Source organism: Fukomys damarensis, unplaced genomic scaffold (assembly GCF_012274545.1).
Source record: "Fukomys damarensis isolate Sample0158 unplaced genomic scaffold, DMR_v1.0_HiC HiC_scaffold_12, whole genome shotgun sequence".
NCBI lineage: Eukaryota > Metazoa > Chordata > Mammalia > Rodentia > Bathyergidae > Fukomys > Fukomys damarensis.
This window is the reverse complement of record NW_022900924.1, coordinates 19186336-19207509: the sequence shown is the minus strand read 5'-3', so window position 1 is coordinate 19207509 and position 21174 is coordinate 19186336. Positions and strand designations below refer to the sequence as shown.

The 21174-nt window shown below is 54.0% G+C and overlaps 2 protein-coding genes across 4 annotated transcripts in view; both read right to left on the bottom strand.

Annotated features, from left to right (window-relative positions):
* Dnah10 (dynein axonemal heavy chain 10) overlaps positions 1-3237 on the bottom strand; it is a 114426-nt gene extending 111189 nt beyond the window's left edge. For all 3 annotated transcript variants that reach the window (XM_010604298.3, XM_010604300.3, XM_010604299.3), the window contains exon 1: positions 204-3237. In XM_010604298.3, coding sequence (XP_010602600.1) covers positions 204-417 — 214 coding nt within the window. In that variant the 5' untranslated portion in view covers positions 418-3237. The remainder of the gene's footprint in view (positions 1-203) is intronic.
* Positions 3238-3246: 9 nt separating this feature from the next.
* Positions 3247-21174, bottom strand: part of Atp6v0a2 (ATPase H+ transporting V0 subunit a2) — a 27604-nt gene continuing 9676 nt past the window's right edge. Inside the window, exons 5-20 of the mRNA XM_033762474.1 lie at positions 20171-20259; positions 18707-18833; positions 17484-17569; positions 16501-16594; positions 16075-16287; positions 14697-14847; positions 14409-14545; positions 13954-14141; positions 13768-13858; positions 11712-11830; positions 10564-10774; positions 9032-9151; positions 6868-6987; positions 5027-5144; positions 4516-4687; positions 3247-3833 (exon numbers count right to left, since the gene is read on the bottom strand). Of these exons, the coding sequence (XP_033618365.1) occupies positions 3731-3833; positions 4516-4687; positions 5027-5144; positions 6868-6987; positions 9032-9151; positions 10564-10774; positions 11712-11830; positions 13768-13858; positions 13954-14141; positions 14409-14545; positions 14697-14847; positions 16075-16287; positions 16501-16594; positions 17484-17569; positions 18707-18833; positions 20171-20259 (2139 nt within the window). The 3' untranslated portion in view covers positions 3247-3730. The remainder of the gene's footprint in view (positions 3834-4515; positions 4688-5026; positions 5145-6867; positions 6988-9031; positions 9152-10563; positions 10775-11711; positions 11831-13767; positions 13859-13953; positions 14142-14408; positions 14546-14696; positions 14848-16074; positions 16288-16500; positions 16595-17483; positions 17570-18706; positions 18834-20170; positions 20260-21174) is intronic.

The window sequence follows — 21174 nt, the reverse complement described above, 5'->3', positions numbered from 1 at the left end:
CCTTGCACTTGGGAGGCAGGTGGCGATGGCTCTGAGCTAAATCCCTGGCCCTCCCCAGCCCTTTTTAATTTTTAAATTTTGACACAGGACCTAAATTGCCCAGGCCTGGCTCTAAATTGTGATCCTCCTGCCTCAGCCTCCTGAGTGGTGGGACTGCCAGCTGACAACAGGTGTTTCCAACCTGCACCTGGGCGCGGGCTCACCGAGCTCCACCTCCACCTCCTCCGGCACTGTGGCGCGGTAGAAGAAGAGCGCGGAGGCGGCCTCCTCGTCGCTCCTGCGGTTGAGGAAGTGCAGGATGAGATCCTCCGCCTCGCCCTCGTTTCGAGTCAGCAGCTCCTCGAAGAGCTGGGGGTCTGAGAGGCCGAAGGCCGCGTACACGCGGTCGCGCATCCAAAGCACCCGCAGGTCGTCCATGGCGCCGCTTCTGCAGAGCAGAGCGCAGAGCCGACTGCAGCGCAGGGGCCAGTGGGCGTCCTTGGCAACGGCGGCCACAGCAACGGGCGCCCAGACAACGGACGAGACTCCACTAGCTCGCGGCTGGCACTGAGCTCAATCTTGACACGCGTTGTGACCCTCGCGAGCCCCCATCCGCCGCTGCAGGTCCACGTTACATTTAAGCAGTGGACCCAAGGGGGCGGTGCCAGCCAGGAAAGGGCGCTGCAGCGTGGGCAAGGGGAGGGCCCTCGGACACGTGGGGACTGCAGAGGGGACAGGCGGCTGGGGTGCGGGACTGGGGTGGAAGGGCGGGATTCTTTGGCTTTCTACCTGGACCAGACACAAGAAAGCAAAGCACACAAGCCTTAAAAATATAGATATATTTATTTGTCATTAGCAAAAGAAGTCCAATACTGATGGGAAAATGCAGATTTGTCTTTCATGCTGTGCAGCGGAGTACTAACTCACTGGCTGTTGCTGCCCTGCAAGGAGGAGCCCAGCCCTCTCCTAACAGAGCCCCATGTTAATCAATGTCCTGACAGGAAAGCTCTCAGCAAGCGCGCATTTCCAGCCTCTTGGATTAAGACTTCAGTACCCTTTCCCGAGACCCGCCAAGTGCCACGCAAGCAAGCCCGCCTTGGACTTCAATAGCAAAAGGTACTGTATCATGAATGTAGAGCACGAGGGAGTCGGAATACCTAATCCACCAACAGCTCAACTACTGCAGACTGGACGGAGACCAGAGAGTGGCTTTGAAATATACTCCTAGCCCGGCAGCGGGTGTGCAAGGCAACCCAGCTGCACAGGAGGCTGAGGCAGGAGGACTCCAAGTTGAGGGCCAGCCTGGGAGACTCAGTGAGATCCTGCCTCAAAACGAAGCCCATCCAGAAATGAGGATGGAGACGTTCAGCATGTGGGGAGCTCTTCCCAAGGTCTGGGGCACAGACGGGCATCCACGGTGCTATTGACAGCAGTGCAGCCCTGCAGTGCCCCCTGCCATGTGCAGGATGGAGTGAGGGTTTCACCCAGGGACGAGCTCAGCCTTTTATCTTTGGGTTCCACACCACGTGGTGGCAAATTTATCTGAAAAGTGTGGCCGCCCTGACCCCGGTCATCAGCCCATCCAGACCATGGCCCATCTTTCCTCTGAAAGTTGCTATCAGGGCAGCAAAACTTGCCTTGCAAATGCTGTGCATAACAGACTAACAGAAGCTGAAAAAATAAAACTGAGCAGCCGCTCTGGGAATGTGATTTGGGACAATCACTTTGTAAAGAAGTGAAACTTCCCCTGGGGTCTAGAAGATGCCCTGATGAACTGTATTTCCAGAGCCCTTTCTCAAGTTAGGGTCATGAATGTTTTATATAATCACATTCTACATAACTGCTACGTAGCTAGGCTGAAAACTGAGCCTTCACTCTCCATTCTGTTCCCTCATTAAATGCTCTAAGTGGAATTCCAAAGTGGACCCCGACAGATACCAGAGAGAGATGCAAGACCCCAGCCAGTCTCTCCCTGATGACGAGTCCTGTGGCTGTGCAGCGAAACCTGGGCTTCCCAGGGACACATCAGCTGCTGCTGCTATCACTCACTGCCACAGATGCTCACACACAGTACGAGGTGACACACGCGGGGACACAGCTGCAGGTGAGAGGCACGGAAGGACGCTGTACAGATCTCACACACATCTGGCGACATGCTTCTCTGGAAACAGAGCTTCTGGTGCAGAAAGCCTTTCAGGACTGTCCGGAACATCACTGTCTCTCAGCTAAGCACAGAGGAGGAAAGCAGGAGCCTCTGCTTGGATCAGAGAGCTGTAAGCGCGGTCACGGCCGAGCCTCGTGCCATGAGCTCCTGTCCCTCAGCAAACAGGGGCCTCCGAAAGACACCCGAGACCTCCTGGGACACAGCACGCCCTGGGGCCCAGCAGTGAAAAGGGACACGCACCAAGCACTGGGGTAGAAACAGGCCCACGTGGGTCACTCTCAAGTTCACCAGCATGAGAATGTGGCAGGCTTCATTTTGAAGACAATGATGTAAAACTGATTAAAATGTGAAACACGAACTTAATTTACAAGGAGGACAGGACCAAAATGTCCAACAGGACCGACTCAAATCCGGGCAACCTGACTGTCAAGTGCAATGGGAAATTTAAGTTCAACTTTATAGATTAATGTCTTCATAAGAATTCATTTTCGGCTGACCTAAATAGTATTTGGAGGTTTAAATTAACCCTACCTTTATAAGACCTTTATTTAGAATTAGTCTAAAAGTAAAAAATCATACTATTCTCAAAGATAAGTATAATCTCTTCATGGTAAAATAATTTATATTTTGCTATAAAAACATATAAACACTTCTTTTTGTCTTTCCTTCACTCAGTAGAAAGCACTCTGCATCCGTAATGCAGCCAGGGCAGCACCACGTTCAGATCCGATCTCTTGTCTTCTGCGGTCTCAAGTCTCAAGGCTCGGTATACAGTCTGTCTTTCCAATTGTACAGTTTTCATCATTGGTTTTATGTGAAGATAAGAGTCTTTAAAAATATACAAGTGGGAAAGCCATTTACTGAATGGTATTTTATCCCACTTTCTTCAATTACCAAAATAAGACAAAAGTGTAGAGATAATTCCCTACTTGTAATTCTAGGTAACACATAATAAATAAAAACTGTTTGCATATTTTAATCAAGCAAAATAAATGTGAATTGTTCAATTTAAAAAACTGCTTAAGGGGGCCACAAGCACAAGGACCCGGGTTCCACCCCTGGTACCAAAAAAAAAAAAAAAAACTGCTTAAGGGCCAGGGATTTAACTCTGGTTCTAGTGTCTGCCTCGCAAGTGCAAGGGCCCGAATTCGATCCCCGGGACCAAAAAAACCTGCTTAACTTCAGCTGTTGGGGAATATTATCTAACAACGTCAAGTGACAGGATAATTCTTTGTATTTTTAATAAGGTTTAAAAGGAATCAAGTATCTAAGACCATTTTCATTTAGCCATTCAAAACTGGCTTCTCTTCCCCAATCCTATATTTTTAAAAATAACTTTAACATGACATTTGGCATTAACTTATCCTGTGTTCATAATAAAAAAAAAAGAAATTTGTGTCTGAAACTCGTAAACTTTACAAAATCTTTAACATGAGGAAGAGGTATGTATCTTACAGAATCATTTGGCTATATCATAAGGCAATCAATGCAGACGGAATTTTTTCCTATCATAAACTTGACAGATGTGAAGTTCTTAACATGATAGCTCTCCATAAATCTGAAAGCTTGTTGGTGACAGCAGTGTTATCACACCACGTCGTCGTTACTGAACTTTGATGCGAGAAGACTGAATGAGAAAGGAACGAATTTGGTGCCTGCACCAACGTAGAATTTGTTCTGAAATTCTACCCTACAAAAAAATTACAAAAAGAACACACATATTAGTGGAAGGCTGAAATAATATCCCTACGTCTGTTCAAACAGTTCTGCTCATGTAGTTTCACCACATTCTCTAGGCACGAATGCTGTCACTGAGACAAATAAACACCCAGTCCATGCCTTCGAAGTCTGTGAGGAGGGCCGGGCACAAGAAATCAGGCCTCCCCTCACAGGGTCATTGCACTGAGGGCGGTACTCGTGGGCGGGGCTGGGGAAGCCCCTGGGTGGGGCAGGAAGGCATTGGTCACAAGGGTTGTACAGGGGCGTGGCCTGGAGGATTCATCCCCTCCCCGCTCCCTCCCTCTCCCAGGTCTCCCACCGCGTCCCTTCTGATCAGAGCCATGGACCCAGACCCATGAGCTCTGGACCTGTGAGCCAGGGTAAACCTCTCCTCCCCCCAAGTATCTTGTCCTAGTGTGTGAAAGTGACTGAGACACAAAGCTGAGACGGCACGGGGATTTAGCTCAGTGGTGCCGCTGCCTGACTTGCAAGCAGAAGGTGCTAAGCTTGATCACCGGTACCAACAAAAACCCAAAAAGTTATGACGGAAGGAGCTAGTCTGCGTCAGGCCTTAGGTTTGGGGTGTGGTGCATACAGCCGGGGAGGATTCTGTTTTCTCCAGCACGGGTACCAAGGCCACACTTCACACTCACCAGTGGAGGCGGATGGCGTGGAGAAAAGCAGAAAGCCCTTCCATGACCAAAAGGATGAAAATCGTGAGAACTGCGAAGACTGCGATGACCAGGAAGAGCAGCAGGACCCCGAAGGTGCTGTCCATGCGGAGGCCCATGCGCATGAGCATGGCCCACAGGACATCAGACAGCTCTGCGAGGGAAGGGGCGGGGGGCACTGTGAAGACCGGCGCCCTCTTACTGCCACTCACAGATGTTCAGAGACGAAAAACAGGTTAAGTCTATTCTTAAAAGATGAGGAGCACGGAGCATTAAAGTGTTTTCTTTTTTAATTTAAAAGAAAAAGAAAAAAGATGCACTCTCCGCCTGCAGATTGCCCCACTGCACACAGCCTGGTACTCCTGTCCCCGAAAGCAGGTGCTGCACAGGCGGCTCACTCTGGACCTGGGCCCAGCAGCAGGGTGGGGTATTCAGCACCCGCCCACCACACTCGGGGCAGAGCCGCGCTCCCCACGCAGCCGGGGCGACTTACGCGCGTGGGCCAGGCTGAGCGCCCAGAGCCGCAGGTAGGACGCGGTGTTGGAGATGCAGCCCAGGCAGTACTCGATGGAGTGGATCGCCTGCGTCATCAGGATTTCCCCGAAATTAAACTGGAGGAAACGCACACGCCTCAGACACGCACCCACGTGCTGCCGCCCGGTGTCCCTGGGCCCAAGGGGAAGGAATGGCTTTGGGATGGAGAAGGTGGGGACAGCGAGGCGTGCCCCGCCCAGGCTGTTTCCCTGATGTGAACTGAGGACTGTGACTGTCACAGCAGCCACCTCCCTAGGGAGCTGGATGAGAGTCCAGCCACCGGAGAAAGCACCGCACATCTGAGGAGGGCAGCGAGCACGTTGCTTCCCAGGTCAGAGCCAGCTGAGTCCAGGCTGGGAGGGAAAGTGCAGAGGTCTGTCTCAGTCTGGACCTAACATGGCCCCAGATATCTCCGTGTGTGGCAGGAGATGGGGCCTGGCTGGAGGTGGCCACTGGGCTGTGATGCGAAGGGTGGAGTCTTGTCCCCGGCCCCTCCCTTCCGCGATGACGTGAGCAGCTGTCCTCCACCAGACCCCTCTGCTGGGCGTTCCAGCCTTGGAACCAGCCAACCATGGACTGAGCCCACCCAAAACTGAGCCAAATAACTCCTCCCGGGGGCTGTGGGTGACGGTCCTGGGTCCCAGCGATGGGAAAGTGACTGAGACTGGGCCCCTGGGACAGTAAGACCCTGGGTGACATGCCACTAAGGTTTATGCCAGCTCCGCTTTCTACTGTCCCATCTGATTAATTACGAACCATCCCAAATCAAAACACTGAGTACATAGTTACACAACGATGAGAAGTTGTGTGGTCCTTCTTAAGGAGGTAAACAGCTTCCAAGAAAATAGGTAGGTCAGGAGAGTACACAAGCTCTGTTGTCTGCCCGGGACCATGCCGCCCTGTCCCGGGGACGCTATTTCTCCTGACCACTCAGAGCTGCTCTGGATTGACTTCTGTCCCCACCAAAATACCTGTGCTTTATCCCTCATTGTCATGACTGGATATGGAGAGGGGCCCTTAAAGAGGGGCTGAGGGTGGGCCCACGGCACTGGTGACCCTGGGGCAAAGCAGCTACCCTAGGACTGCATGCACCAGGAGAGGCCTAGGGGAATCCAGCCTCCAGAGCTCTGAACCAAACCTGGACTGCTTGAGCTATCTATCCAGTGCACGGTGTGCTGTGACAGCAGCCCTCACCACCTTAAGATGACAGTCACTGGCCAGTGATGATCAAGTGTCCCAGCCAGGCCCATTGGGCCCCTGCCTTGGGTCCCCGTGAGGGCAGTGTGCAGTAAGATGCCTTTCCCTCTGGCTGAAGACTGAAGAACTCGAGCCCAGGGCTGCCTGTGACCCTCGTCCCGATTTCGTGGCCAACCAGCTTGGGATCAGAAAGCAAACTCAAGCACAGCCCCTTGGGACTGGAGACTCGGCCAACTCAGACGCAACCTATGTCCCAAAACCAGCTCTACTCTGTCCCAGAGGAGCACTAGGTTCCCCTTTAAAATCAGCGTGACCTGGGGGTTTCGTTCCTGCAACTATGAAAAGGCTCTGGCTGCCCCAGGAGTCTTCCAAAAGCAATGCCCTTGACTCGACTGACCTCCACCATAAACTGCCATGGTGACACTCAATCCCAGAGCAAGGGGAAAGGACAGGAGACAGTGACAACCAGACCCGAGTCACGACACCAGCTGTGTGGCCCCGGGCATGCTAGGAAGCCCGCTAAGCCTGCTGTGTTCTGAGACTGTTTCTCCCAGGATTATTCCGCTGATCCAAGCTCGCTGCAGCAGCAAGTGGAAAGGTTACCTCTTCGCACGTCACTTCTCTGCATCCGTCCTCCACCTGGGCACTCCCCTCCTCGATGTCCTGGTTTCCCAGCAAGGACACTTCTTCCTCGCTGTCTTTCCTCACAAGGGTATAGCCGCTCTAACGAGCAAGAGAGCACGGGGTCAGGGCCCTTCGCTGGTGACAAAACCCAGTGGGTTAGCTTCGTGATTCAGCTCCTTGAGAATAAATAGGTCTCTAAAAGGCGAAAGCTCCTTATGCCCTTATGGGGCTATTACAGGGCAAGGAGAGGAGAAGGGAGGGACAGCTGTTGGCAAGGGTGTGGGAGATGGAAGCCTCCTGCAGTACTGGCGGGAGGGGCAGCCCTGGAGAAAGCATGGCGGCACCTCAGAAGCTGCACGTGGCCTGACCATGTGCCCCACACCCGCATTCCGGGGCATCCCCAGAAGTGAAAGGAGAGAGACCAACAGCTATTTCTGCAGCACCATCCACAGCGGCCAAAAGGTGGGACATGCAGGTGTCCACAAATGCGTGAGTGAATGGAGGCACTGGGCACAACTCCTGTCTGAGTCCCAGAGCCTCATGTGCTCACAGGTGGGGCCTTTGGGAGCAACTGGATCATGGGGGTGTGATGCCGGATTAGTCCACTGACTGGTTCAGCACAGTTCTAGAGGTGGCTGAATGGATTTACTGGTGAGGGAGGCCCCACCCACAGTGTGGATGGCACCATCCAAGAGGCTTGTAGCCTGGATGGGGTAAAAGGGAAAGGAGGGCGGCTGCTTCCTGCCTGCTATGGACTAAACCTCTACACAGTGTGAGCTAATGACCCTGTCCTCCTTTAACTTGTGAGTATTGAGTACTGTGTCTCACTGATAAGAAAGTAAGACAGCAGCATATCCATCTAAAGGAATATTATACATCTTTAAAAAGGAAACTGTCACATACGCTGGAACATGGATAACGCTTTCAGACAATACACTGAGTAAAATAAGCCAAAAACAGAAGGAAAAATACACAGTTCTGCCATGTGTGATGCCTAGAATCCCAGTTACTGAGGCCGAGGCAAGAGGTCTGCAAATTTGAGGCCAGCCTGGGCAAGTTAGCAAGACCCTGTCGCAAATTAAATTAAATTAAATTAAAAAGGCTGGGATCAGCTGTAGAGGGCTCTGGATTCAATCTCAAGTACTTTAAAAAAAAGCCAGGCATAGAGGCAGACACCTATAGTCCCAGCACTTGGGAGGCTGGGACAAGAGGATCGCTATGAGTTCGAGGTCAACCTGGGCTGCACAGTGAGACTTTGTGTCAAAAAACAAAAACAAACAAAGGTCCCTAGAGTAGCCCAGCTCCTGGAAGCAGACCATGGGAGGGGCCAAGGCTGGGGAGGAGGGGACCAGGACATCAGTGTTTAACAAGGACAGAGTGTCAGCTCTGAAAAACAAAAACATGTGTAGGGCTGGGTGGTGGGGAGGTGACAGGATCCCACCAAGCCGCGTGCACCAAGAGAGAAACCCCACGTCCATGCACATTTATGCACAGACTAATTTCAGAAGGAAGGAAGAAAGGATACTCAACAAAGGAGACCTGCTCAGAATCAGAAGCAGAACTCGGGGACACTACTGTCTAGATTCCCCACAATTTCCTGTTTCTCATCACGTTATTTAAATAAGAAACACTTCACACACAGGAATCAAGAGGTGAGAATTTGGGGAAAGCTGCGCTGAAAGGCATGCCGTCCTCCTCATGGCCTCTGCCAAGAGTGGGGTCGGGGCTGCACCCTCTGGACCCAGGGCCCTGGCCCAAGTGTCCCCAGATGGGCGACTAAGGGAGGCTTTGGCTCTGCACCAGCACCCTGGGGGGTGCTTTCCACTCTGGTCCTTGCTTAACTGAAAGCAGACCTGTAGCTGGACGTGGTGGCGCATACCTGTTACCCGAGCATGGGGAGGCTGAGGCAGTAGGATCACCCCCTGGTCAAGGACAGCCTGGGCCACATAGTATCCAAGGCAACCTGGACTACACAGTAAGGCCCTGTCTGAAAGGACCAAAGCCAGGGCCGGAGATTTAGCTTAGTAGTTCCGCCGCATGCCTCGTAAGCCCAAGGTCCCAAATTCAATCCCTGGTACCAAAAACAAAACAAAACAAAACAGAAAAGCAGATCTGACTCACAACACGTGGCCACGTCCCTCACCTGGTTCACACCAAAGCACCCGCGGCCGTGGTGCAGCCACAGCAGGAAGAGCGGCTTTCCCAAGAAGAGGACGGGTACAGACAGTGCGGTGACGGCCAGCAGCACCCTCTGGATGTACGCCTGGGGCACAGAAGACCAGAGGGTACGGAGCAGCATCAGCATGGGCCACACAGGAGAGGTGCGCAGGGCCGCCGGGCAGGGAGTGCCAGCAGGTGGACCTTTCACTCCTTCCCAGCTCTGACCCAGCACTCCAACTACCACTAGCATTAACGATTCCATAAAAGAATCAGGAAAATTCTAAGCGCAGCTGAACTCTAGCTAACGATTTTCTGAAAACAGTGTAAATGGGAACTAGAAACCGAAGGGAGGAAGACAACAAGTTCAACCCCAGCCCGGGCAGCTCAGGGACTCAGCAAGACTCTGTCTCAAAAGAAAACATCAGAAGGGCTGCACAGGCTATGAGTTCAATCCCCAGGGCCGCAAAAAGCACCAGCAGGGGCAAGGGTGCAGGCCCCGATAAGCACGGCTTCGCGTGCACCCAGGTTCCATCCTAGCGCCTTCCGCCCCCACACAGCCACGCGGAGTGTGCGGATTTAGGTGAAAGTGAACACACAGCATGCTGTCTGGCACTATGGCTGCCTTTGCTAAATCAGGCTCCCAGCTTTGCCAGGCTGCCCGAGTACAGTCTGTGCTGTCCCAGCCCCACCAATACCTCCTGAAATGCCAGGAGAGGCTGGAGCCCTGGGCTGTGGGGTCTGGAAGACCTGGGTTCAAATCCTGCCCCGCTGGCTCCTGCATCACTGGTCTCCCTAGGCCACAGGCTGTCAGCCCAACAATGGCCACCAGCCTTCTCATGGGGTGCGGTAAGGACAGAAGGGAGGTCACCGGAAGCGCTGGGTGCCTGGTAAAAGCAGCCTCTGCTCAGATCCTCCTGACTGCAGTGCCCCAGCCCCACTGCACTTATATTCACCTGGACCTGTGTCCTTCTAAATTTCCAATGAAATGATGATTTTGTGAAGTCATGAACAAGAAAAAAAAAAAATAAAAGCAGAAACCCAAAAAGTTCAAAAATAATTATAAACCAGGAATGTTGGTGCACACCTGAAATCCCAGCCCCTCGGGAGGCTGAGGCAGGAGGCTCACAAGTTCAAGCCCAGGCAGGGCAAATTTAGTGAAACCTGGTCTCAAAATCAAACAAAAGGGCCAAGGGATGTCGTAGCCCCGAGGTTCAATCTATAGCACCAAAAGAAAAAAGGAAGGTAGCCAAGAATTATAACCCTGCTTGTGAACAAGGCCCACTGTCCGTGGGCTGGGCTGCGAGTCTGGCAGCCAAGGGAAGGTGCGCGGTAACACACTGGCTCGCGCACAGGCAGAGAGCAAAGGTGCAGCAGGGCCAAGCCGGCGCGGCCCTGGAGCCCCGGCAGGGGGCACAGTGAGCACAAAGCGTCAGACAGGGCAGGAGCCCAGAGCCACCCAACCCCACAGCCGTGGGCGAGGCAGCAGGGCAGCGCAGAGGGAAGGAAGCGGCCCACCTGGCCTGGGTAGAGGCCGCTGGCCTCGCTGGCCGGGAAGAGAAACATGTTGATGAAGTCGATGAGGATGCTGGGCGCCTCCCTGGAGCTGGCGGCCGAGTATGCCAGCCACTTGTAGACGATCATGAAGATGAGGTGCCCGAAGATGCACAGCATGAACAGGAGCTCGGGCACGGACACCAGGCAGATGTTGAACTTCTTCCGGAAGTGCCTGGGGACAGAGCAGGGCCGTTGGCCGAGGAGGCATAGCCACCGAATCCTGAGACCAGAGCTGTGTGAGCACTCCAGGCTGGTCCATAAGGGAGAGACGAGGACAGCACAAATGACTAAGCTCTGCACGGCCAAACCTACCCAACTTCCTTGGTGTCTCTCGATTTTCAATTTTTTTGAGGCAGGGTCTCGCTATGTGGTTCAGGCTGGCCTTGAACTCACTGTGGAGCCCAGGCTGGCCTCAGACTCTCCTGCTTCAGCCTCCCAGGTGCTTGGATTACAGGCGTGCGCCACCACGCCCGGCCAATTTCTTGGTGCCTTTATTGGGTGCCACAAGTCACTGGTAAATCTGGCTTCAAGAAATACTATCTTACATCATGTAAGTTTTTCAAGATTCCAATTATGCTAAGACTTTAAGCTACGTTAATTCTATAAACTATGGTTAAGAGATAAGAATGGATTGGTCTGGTTAGAAAAAAAAGGGTTCAAGGTCCAAATTCTAATATGTTAACTCTCATCAACACAGTGAAAAACTCTCTATTTTTTTTGGCTTCTTCAGTTGCTTGAGACAGGATCTCGCTATGTAGTCCAGGCTGGCCTTGAACTTGCAGTGATCCTTCTGCCTCAGCTTCCCAGGGGCTGGGAATTACAGGTGTGCCCCACTGTACCCGGCACAAATTTTCTAATCATAAAACTGAAGTTTGACAAAATTCATTTCTGGAAATAACTGGCTTTCCATGGAGCACATCTCCCTGCTGGCACATAAACTACACGAAGGCAAGAGGAGGTGCTCAAGAATCCATGTGGAACGAACGATCTGAATGGGAGCTCAGGAACCCAAACAGAAGCAGGCGAAGCACACACGCCGCCCACCAGGAGTCCAAGCAGAGATGAGCCGAGCTTGGTACACACACGCGGCTTTGAAACACTGTACTTACAAGTGGTTAAATATTCCCAGAATGACACCAAATGTCATGTGAATAATTCCTAAGATCACAGACATTTTCATTTTGAAAGAATTCAGGAAGGTGAGGCGATTTGTGGCCAGGTTCCAAATCTAAGACCAAACAAAAGAAAAGTGAAGTATTTTAACGTCCGTCAACAGGCGACGCTGATGAGAGCTGCCATCCGCACAGAGGCCACGCTGAGTCTCGGGACACCACACCGCCCCCACCCCACCTGCGAGCCGGGCGCCCCGCTTAGCAGAAGCAGGGCTTAACAGAAAAGGCGCTGCTGGTCGGGAGCCCGCGGGCCCACCTGTCCCTCTCCGTCCCGCACCCTTCCTCTCACACCACCCTGGGCTGGGTGAGAAGGGCCTCCCTGGCCTCCCTACCCAGCTCTCCAGTAACTCCCATCGCATCACATGCCGTTCATTGACGCCAAACACAGTCTGTACAGCTGGTAACCATAGCCTTTTCACTGAGCTGCGTCCCCTGCCCTTTTTATTTTTGGACAGGGTCTTACTACTTTGCTGAATTCCCCAGGCTGGGCTCCAACTTGTGATCCTCCTGCCTCAGCCTCCCAGAGTGCTGGGATCATAAGTGAACACCACCATCCACCATTTTGAAAATAATGGTTCTTTTTAAATCAAAGTAAGATTTTTAGAAGACGTATTTAGGGCTGGGAACTAGAGGAAAGAAATGGGGCCGCGTGAGCCTTGTTGACTTAGATCAGTCAGTCGCATCAGCATGGCTGGGGAGGAAAAGACAGCAGGGAAGACAGAAAGCCAGGTGCCCCCGGCACTGTAGCCCTGAGAGGCATCTGTAGTCTGCCTGTATGCTACAGCTGAGGCAGGAGGGTCTCCTGGGTGGGTGTGGACAGGCCTTCCACAACTGCTCACTTGTGCACACTGGGAACTGCAGCGATGGCATGGTGTTAACGGGAAAGCAAGACAGCGCCATCCGGGACATTTCCCCTTCTGCCCTGCACACCTCACTCTAGCTCTCTTCCTTGGCTCCTTTAATGAGAAATGTGTCCTTCCTTACTGATCAGCAGTGCATCTGGCTGCAAAGTGCTCTCTAAGGACACTGCTGCGCAAGTCTTTCAAGTGCCCACCATGTGAAGGCTGAAAATGCGACACTGAATCTCACAGACTCTGCTCGTGGTGAGAACGGGGCGGGGCAAACTGCGAGACTGTGGACGCCGGACCGCTCTCCACGGGGCGCTCCCACCCGGCCCTCACTGCGGGCAGCACGACATCTGCGTCACCAGAGAAGCCCGGAGACTGTTGCTGAGGTCTGCTCTGACTGCAGGATGGGGCACCTACAACCCCTGCTATTCGGGAGGATGGAGAGTGGGAGGCCAGCCTGGCAGCTCTGTCTCAGAAGGAAAGAGAGAGAGAAAGAAGGAAGGGAGGGAGCGAAGGAAGGGCTGGAGCTCGAGCTCGAGCTCTGGGGCAGAGGGCCTGCCTGGTGTGTGTTAGGTCCTGGGTCCAACTGGCAAACACAAGGTGCTGAGTTCAATCCTTGGAACCACAGAAAACAAACCAGCGAAGCCGGGCTGGGGTGGCTCTGGGGCACAGCACCTGCCTCGCACACAGGCCAGGGTCTGATCCCAGCACGAGCATTCCCGGGGACCCCACCTGCGAACACCCCGACTCCCACAGCCTCCCAGGCAGCAGCACCGTGGGGACCCGCAGCGCCCTCCCGGCAGCTCCTCAGCACTCAGTGCCCCAAGGGACGGCGACACCTGTGGCTCCAGGACAGGACCCGAGACATCAAGAAGGGCCCAGGCTTCCTGAGGCCTCCGTGCCCGCCCCAGCTCCCCCAGCAGATGGTTTTCAGTCCCAGTGCCATCGACACGTGGACTGGACTGGGGAGACACGCCCAGGGCACACAGTCGGGACACACGCACACACACATGTGCACACGCACAGGTCCTGGTGCCAGAACACCTGCCTCCTCCCTCCTGACACTGAACTGAGCCTCGCAGCCTAGAAAGTGCAGTGACGCCTGTCACGGGACTGACGGCAGCGCACACCACGGGCACACTCACCGGGTCAATCCCAAAAGGGTAAGGGCCTCGGAACACGCCGGGGACACTTGGATCCAGCTGGAGAACCCGGCTGTGCCTCACGACGCTGTCACTGTAACAGAAGGCAGAGGCGGGTGGTCACCGGGCACAGGACGGAGAAGGCAAGGCACTCACCCGGCCCCGGCCCCGGCCCCGACCAGGCCTCACTTCCAGAGAGCCATCTTGCCGCGCTCCTCCACGGCATGGCTGGTGCTGTACATGGCAGACACGTTCCAGCCCGAGCCGAAGAGGTTCACTGACTTGGAGAAGCAGTCGTTGTACACGAGGCCAGTGTAGACCGAGAACAAGCCCATGAGCAGGAGGATGTAGCGGCCGTTGAAGAACATCCTCATGATCTGTGGAGGGCGAGCACCGGCTCAGCGTGCACTCACGTGGGCCTCCACCCCACCTCTCGGGAGCGATCCCAGAACTCAAGAGGCCGAGGCAGGAGGATCGCTAAGAGTTCAAGGTCAGCTGGGGCTACACAGCGAGACAGTGTCTCAAAAAGGAAAAAGAAGAAAACTGCCTAGCAGGACAGACGTCCCCAGCACCCAGAGCTGGCAGGGGCACTGCTCTTCAGGTGGCCCTGCTCACATCCAAGCTCGCCCCTGCACACGCGTCACCTCCTGGGACTGGGCCAGCCTGGGATGATCCTCATTCAGCACCAACAGGAGGGCAAACAGGAACATCACGAAGCCGTGGCCGAAGTCTCCAAACATCACAGCGAACAGAAACGGGAAGGTGATGATGGTGAAGAGAGCTGCAGAGAAGAGGCAGAGACCACGCGCCTGAGCGGCCGCGCCCCACAGCCCCACACCCGGCTCCAATCCTGGTCTCCCTGGTTCTCCGCATGGGGCTGGGACACAACTAGACGGACACGAGCGAAGGGACTGGCACGCGCGGTACCGCACCTGGGTTCACCTCGCGGTAGCTGCCCACGCCATAGGCGTCCACGATGTTCTGGAAGCCCTCGGTGAACTTGTTGGTGCGGATGAGTGTGGGTGGCGTCTCCTTCGTGGGGATCGTGTTCATGAAGGAGGGGATTGTGGCACCGCTCTCTCTCTTTCACACAGAAAAGAAAAACACGGCTGTCCGAGGAACAGTTCCGGGCCAGCGTCCAACAAGCCCTGGACACAGAGCTCCGGTGAGCTGTGTGGCGATGGTGACGTGTGTCCCTGTCGCCATTTGGAGGACAGCAGGAGGGGCCCGGGAGGACAAGGGCTTGGGTGGGCGGCTTCGGGGGCTGTGTTGTCCCACAGGTCTCCCATGGGACAGGCTGGGACAGCAAGCACACGGGACGGTGTGGGCCTGCAGTCACCACTGCAAACCAGAAACAGGACTTTCTCTCTTAGAGGCCATCAGGGAAGAGGAAGCTGGAGACAACCAGAAAGCAGCGAGAAGGAACCGAAGTGCCGAGGCAAACTGGCCAGGACAGCCAGGCCTCATGAACGCATTCCTGCAGCGCGTACTGAGTGGAAAGGACCACCCGACTGCGCCCGATCTTGTCTCTCAGAAGCTACACAGGGTCGAGCCGGGTTAGTACTTGGACGGGAGACGGGAGGCGACAGAAATTACTAAGAAAGAGACCAGCAACCCAACAGGAAATGGGCAAAGGAGACGGGTGGTGCACAAAAGGAGGAAGGCTCGAGCCGGCGGTGTCACCCAAAGGGCCCACAGGTCCTGCCAGGCCTTGGCCTATGCGGAGAGGGCCCGTGGGTGGCGCAGCAAGGTCAGGGGACATCACGGCCTGGCATTTCCAAACCAGAAACCACCTAACTGTCCAAGGGAGCTGGCTACAAGAGCCTGGCACAGGCGCACAGCAGAATGCTGGTTCTTAGGGAAAGTGGAGCTCACACAAAGTGGAAAGAGCAGTGTGAAGGGCACAGCACCTTTTACCTTTCTGTGCAGAGACGGGGAAAGAGAAAGAGCATCTGTTCATATGTGTTTATCTGCGGGTACAGAACTCCAAGATAAAACGGCTATGACAACGCTAGCTTCCAGGGGAGGAGCCGCACAAGCCACCTCCCGGCTCTAACACTAAAAGAGCAACTGTGATCCCAGCGCTCTGCAGGCTGCAAATTCAAGTGCTGTCTGGGCAATTGGACAATTTAGCAAGATCCTGTCTCAGAACAAAGCATCAAAGGGGTGGAGCTCAGTGCAAGGCCGGGGTTCACCCCCACGGCCATTAAAAAGAAACCCACACAGGGCCTCCGGGGGCCAGCGCTCCTGGCCCTGCCTGGCACCTTCTCCATAGCCGCTCAGATCCCGCCCCAGAGCCCCGGGCCTCACCGAGCCCTCTTCCAGCGCCTGGCGCAGAGCCTGCAGGTCAGCCTCGGGGCACCAGACCTCGGCGATGAGGCACTTGTTGGTGACATCGAAGCTGCACATGTTCAGCGTGTGGTAAATGGCCTTCGTCTTCCTCACCTGCACGGCACGGCTGCACACAGACTCGGCGGCCTTGCACAGCACCTGCCTCAGGTAGTCCTCGGTCTTGTGCAGCACCTGGCGGGAGGCGGCTGTGGTCACACAAGGCCCAGGCTCGTCACCCTGTAGGCCTGCTTCCCACCACAGCCCTCCTGCCGAGACCCCAAAGCCACCGCCCACCACCACGAGCCTCGGGGGCAGCAGAAGGATGAGGTGTCCACGGTGCAGGGGAAGTGACGCCCACAGCTCCCTGGGTCCCCAGCAGGTGGGACAACCGGGCGCGACGCTCACAGTGTACAGGTCCTGGATCCGCGTGTTGAGCCCTTCCTGGATCTCCTTGCGCTCCTCAGCCGTGCTGGGGTAGGGGTACACATGGCAGTGGTAACTGGGGGACAGAGACGCAGCTGAGCCCGGGGACTAGAAGAGCGGCTCCAACACAAGCAGCAGAATCGACTGGCGGCCAGGCCCACCTCCTTCCACCGGGCAGAGCAGCCACACAGCAATGCAGGTGCGAAGCGTCGCACCCTCTCCCGGGACCCAAACCTCCACCGCTGCCTGCATGACTCCCGGAAGCTCATGGCCAGCTGCAGCCTTCTCAGTGCACTACCGACACCTCGCATCTGCGCGCTCCCCGCGTCCTACCTCCCCTCCTGGGAGGCACAGGGCACCCAGCGAGGCAGTGTCAGGTGGTGACAGCCAGGCCACACGTGCTGCTGAGAGCCACCACAGCTCACAGGAAATCTGAGCCCATCCTCGAATGACACAAAGCCCTGAGTCCAGGGAAAAGTCAAACCTGGGAATACTATTCACAAGTCTTCACTTTTCTTTTTTTTTTTTTTAATTTGACACAAGGTCCCACAAGTCAATAAATTGCCCAGACTGGGCTCAAACTTGTGATCCTCATGCCGCGATGGCAGTGTGTGTCAGCACGCCCCACTGCCACTTTTAAATATTTTAAGTAATGTCCTCGTCAAGGATGACAAATTCAGCATTTAAGAATTTGGCCTTGAGGCAAAGAAACCATAAAATGGAAGCAGGGCAAGGGGGCCCACACCTATACTCCCAGGCACTTGGGAGGCTGAGGCAGGAGGGTAGCCATGAGTTTGAGGCCAGCCTGGGCTACACGGTGAGACCTGCCTCAGAAAAGCAAAAGAAATAAACCACAGTACGGAAAGTGGCAGGCCGTAGGCCCGCGGCGCTTCTCTGGGAAATGCAGAGGGAAATGCAGGAGGCGGGGGCTCTACACAGAGATCAGCAGACAAGTGGGGCTTCACCAGTCACAGATCTTCTTAACCTTCTGGCCAATCTGCTCTCCCCAGAAGGATATCAGGAATGCATGCCATTTTATGGCTCCTCCCTGCTGGGAACAAAGACAGCCATCAGCTCTATGTGCCTAACTTTTTTCTCCTCTTTTTTGGGGGGAAGGGGTTGACTCAGGGTCTCACTACATAGCTCAGGCTGGCATCAAACTCATAGGGATCCTCCTGCCTCAGCCTTCCAGGTGCTGGGACCACAGGTGAGCCCCGGCACACCCAGGTCTTGACTCAGCAGCTCAAACCCTCAGTTATTCACTAAGCAGTGGACTCTCACCAGCTGCACGTCACCTGCTCGCTACACAAGCCCAAAGCAACACTCTCATGGCACCAGTCCTCTGCAGACTGCAAGACAGGTCGGCACAGGGGCCTCCGCCTCCCGCTTACATCCCGAGCAGCCGACGGTGAGGTTCAGGGCTTCTGTATTTGCTAACTTAGAGCTCAAGGGGAATCTGTTTCATTTTCTGAACCAGGATCCCACTATTCAACCCAGGATGGCCTTGAATTCCCAATCCTCCTGCCTCAGCCTCCTGAGGGCTAGGATCAGCAGTGGGGACCTCCACGCCCAGCTCACAGCATAACTCTGTGAGTAATGACAGCCAAGCGCAGTCACCCATATTCACCAACACAGAGCTCTGTGAAAGCAGAACAGGGGCTGCACACCGCTCGCCTGGGCAGCCCAAGGCTGGCGCTCAGTGCCACACCTGCGAACAGGTGAGGTAATTCCTCACCTCCTTGCCAGGTGCCAGAAGCACAGGGGACAGAACCTCTGCCCGGGAGGGCCAGGGACTCTGCTCAGATGGACAGGGAGAGAACAGGCAAAGGAAAGGCGTGTGTGCCAGGTGGTGAGCAATGCGAAAAGAACAGGGCTAACTCAGGTGCATGTGCATGGCTACCAGCCAGAGCTCTGGGAGGCTGAGGCAGGAAGATCACAAGTTCAAGCCCAGCTTGGGCAACTAAACAACTTTGTGTGACCCTGTCTCAAAATAAAAAATGTTAAAAGGGCCAGGAATGGAGCTCAGTGCAAAGGCCTTGGGTTCAATCAATCCCCAGTACCAGAAAAATAAATAAATAAGGAAAACACAGAGCTCAGCTCAGACGGAGAGGCCAGCACACTGCATCTGGGGACTCGGGGACAGGAACTGAAACCCAGGAGCGTTTCCGGGACAAGGCTGGGCACTCACAGTTTCAGGGTCCTCCAGACTCTCATCCAGCTCTGCGTAGCTCACGATGGTGTACCCCCTGCAGACCCGCCACAGCATTTTCTCAAACGCTTCCACCTTTCCTTGCTGAATTAGGCCGGACACAAACCTGGGAGGCACGGAGACAAGCTACCTTCAGCTGAGGCGGTGGATTTCACCAAACTGCGGGGGAGAATGCGAAGCTTCCACTTCCAGCAAAATGGTGAAGACAGGCTAAAGGCCCCATCTGCAAAGCAGCTCAAATGCCAGATAAAGTGTTTGTGAAACATCCTTTTAAATGTGTAACCAAGGCCTGGTGCAGGGCTACATGCCTGTCATGCCAACTACTTTGGAGGCTGAGGCAAGAGGATTACATGGCTGGGACTAGCCTGGGCAACCTAGCAAGACCTTGTCTCAAAAAATTAAAAATGTCCCAGGGGTTTAACTCAGTGGTTCCACTGCCTGCCTCACAAGCACAAGGTCCCAAGTTCAATCCCTGGTAGCCACCCCCCAAAATTTAAAAAAAAGCCAGCTATGGTAGCACACCTATAATCCCAACACTTGGGAGGCTGAGGCAGGAGGATCACTGCAAGTTCGAGGCCAGCCTGAACTATATAGCAAGACCCTGTCTCAAAAAAACAAACCCCTCCCCCCACAAAAGGTAAATAAAATTTTTAATGTTTAAATTGAATAAAAAATAAATTTAATTTAGAAATAAAGTGGGCTGGAGATGTAGCTCAGTGAGAGAACCTAAGTTCAATCCCCAGAGCTGGAAAAATAAATAAAAAGGGAGCTGCCACTGACCCAGTAATTAAAGCCTCAAGTTAATGTCTCCTGGGGACAGTGACGGGCACTGGGCCCAGGTAAGGGAGGGGACAGAACCGAATCCCCCTAAAGTCAACTCTGTTTTAGTCCTTGTTCAAGATGGAGGGAGAAGCCTTCCCTGAAAACTGACAAACACAGATCAGAACCAGTCAGGCGTGTGGCTGAATTTCACATGACCAATGCTTCTGGTCTCGAAAACCAGACCCAACTAGAAACAGAAAACCACGTGACTGACTCCAGGTGGGCAGCACCCCAGGTATCTGGGGATTGCGAACACCAGTGCTCTCCAGGGGACCCTCAGCATGCGCTCCAGGACGCCTTCAGGGAGGATCTGACTGAGGAAAGGAGTTCATTAAACAAAATCACAAATCACACAGGCAGATAAGCTACAACCAGTCCAAGTTGGCAGACAGAGTCCTGCAAGCACGACTTAAAGATGAACCAGCCCAGGGTGGCCGTGTCTAGTGATTGGGGCCTGGAGCTGCAGGGCCCAGCTCTGCTGACTCTGGAGCAACGCAGTGACAGCAATGCCGCTTCTTTCCAACTCGGGCACCAAGAGCAAGCCTGTCGGGCGCTCGGCCAGGACAGCATCTGCGCAAACAAACCTCACACGCAGCCCACCAGTGCCTCCCCGTCACCTACCCCAGCTTCGCGCCCAGCCTATACATGCAGCTGCAGTCCAGCAAGCACTCGCTCTCCAGGGAAGGGAACTCCTCGTAAGTGGGTTCAAACTAGAAAGAGAAAGGAAACCAAGCTTGTCATTCCAACTGACAATTTCTCATGTCCTCTTCGCACGCAAGTTTACTTTTTATTTGGTACCGCGAATTGAACTCAGGACCTTGCGCTTGCAAGGCAGGCAGCGACGCCACTGAGCTAAATCTCCAGCCCATGCACGCAAGTTTAAAGCATCACAATGAACTACTCAGATCCAGGTGCAAGGGCCACAAGATAGTGTAAATGTGTAACTCAGCCCAATACGAAGTTCCCCATCCTGTCTGCCAGCTGTGTGGGCCTCTACACAGTCACAGCTTCATGCAGGAGAGAACCCAACTGGGCTCCCAAAGGAACCAAGTCATCGCGGGCTGAGGGACAGGCTCCTCCTCCTGTACCGGGTAGGCCGGGCACCCATAATCCAAGACTGCAAAACCCAAAACCCCCGAAAATTGGGATTCTTAATCCGTAGTTTACCCAAATAGTCCCAAATCCAAGAGACTTCAAAACCTAATGCTTCCCAGCAGTTCCCATAAAGGATCGGTGGCCCATATTACACCACATTTCTTTATCTTCATAATTTAGAGATTTTTTTTTTTTTAACTTTCTTACGCTTAACAATTCAGGTAAACTTAACTTTAGGGTTCAACTTCTATTCCATTTTTTCTCAGGATCACAAAAAGATTTTTTTCAACTGCAAGTTAAAGCATCTTAAACATTTGTTTGTTTGTTTGTTTGTTTTGTACTGGGGATCGAACTTGGGACCTTGTGCTTGTGAGGCAGGCGATGGAACCACTGAGCTAAATCCCCAGTCCATAAAGCATCTTAGAAATAAGTATTGTTGGGCCGGGGATTTAGCTCAGCGGTTTGGTGGCCTGCCTTGCAAGTGCAAGGACCCGAGTTCAATCCCTGGTACCAAAAAAAAAAAAAAAAAA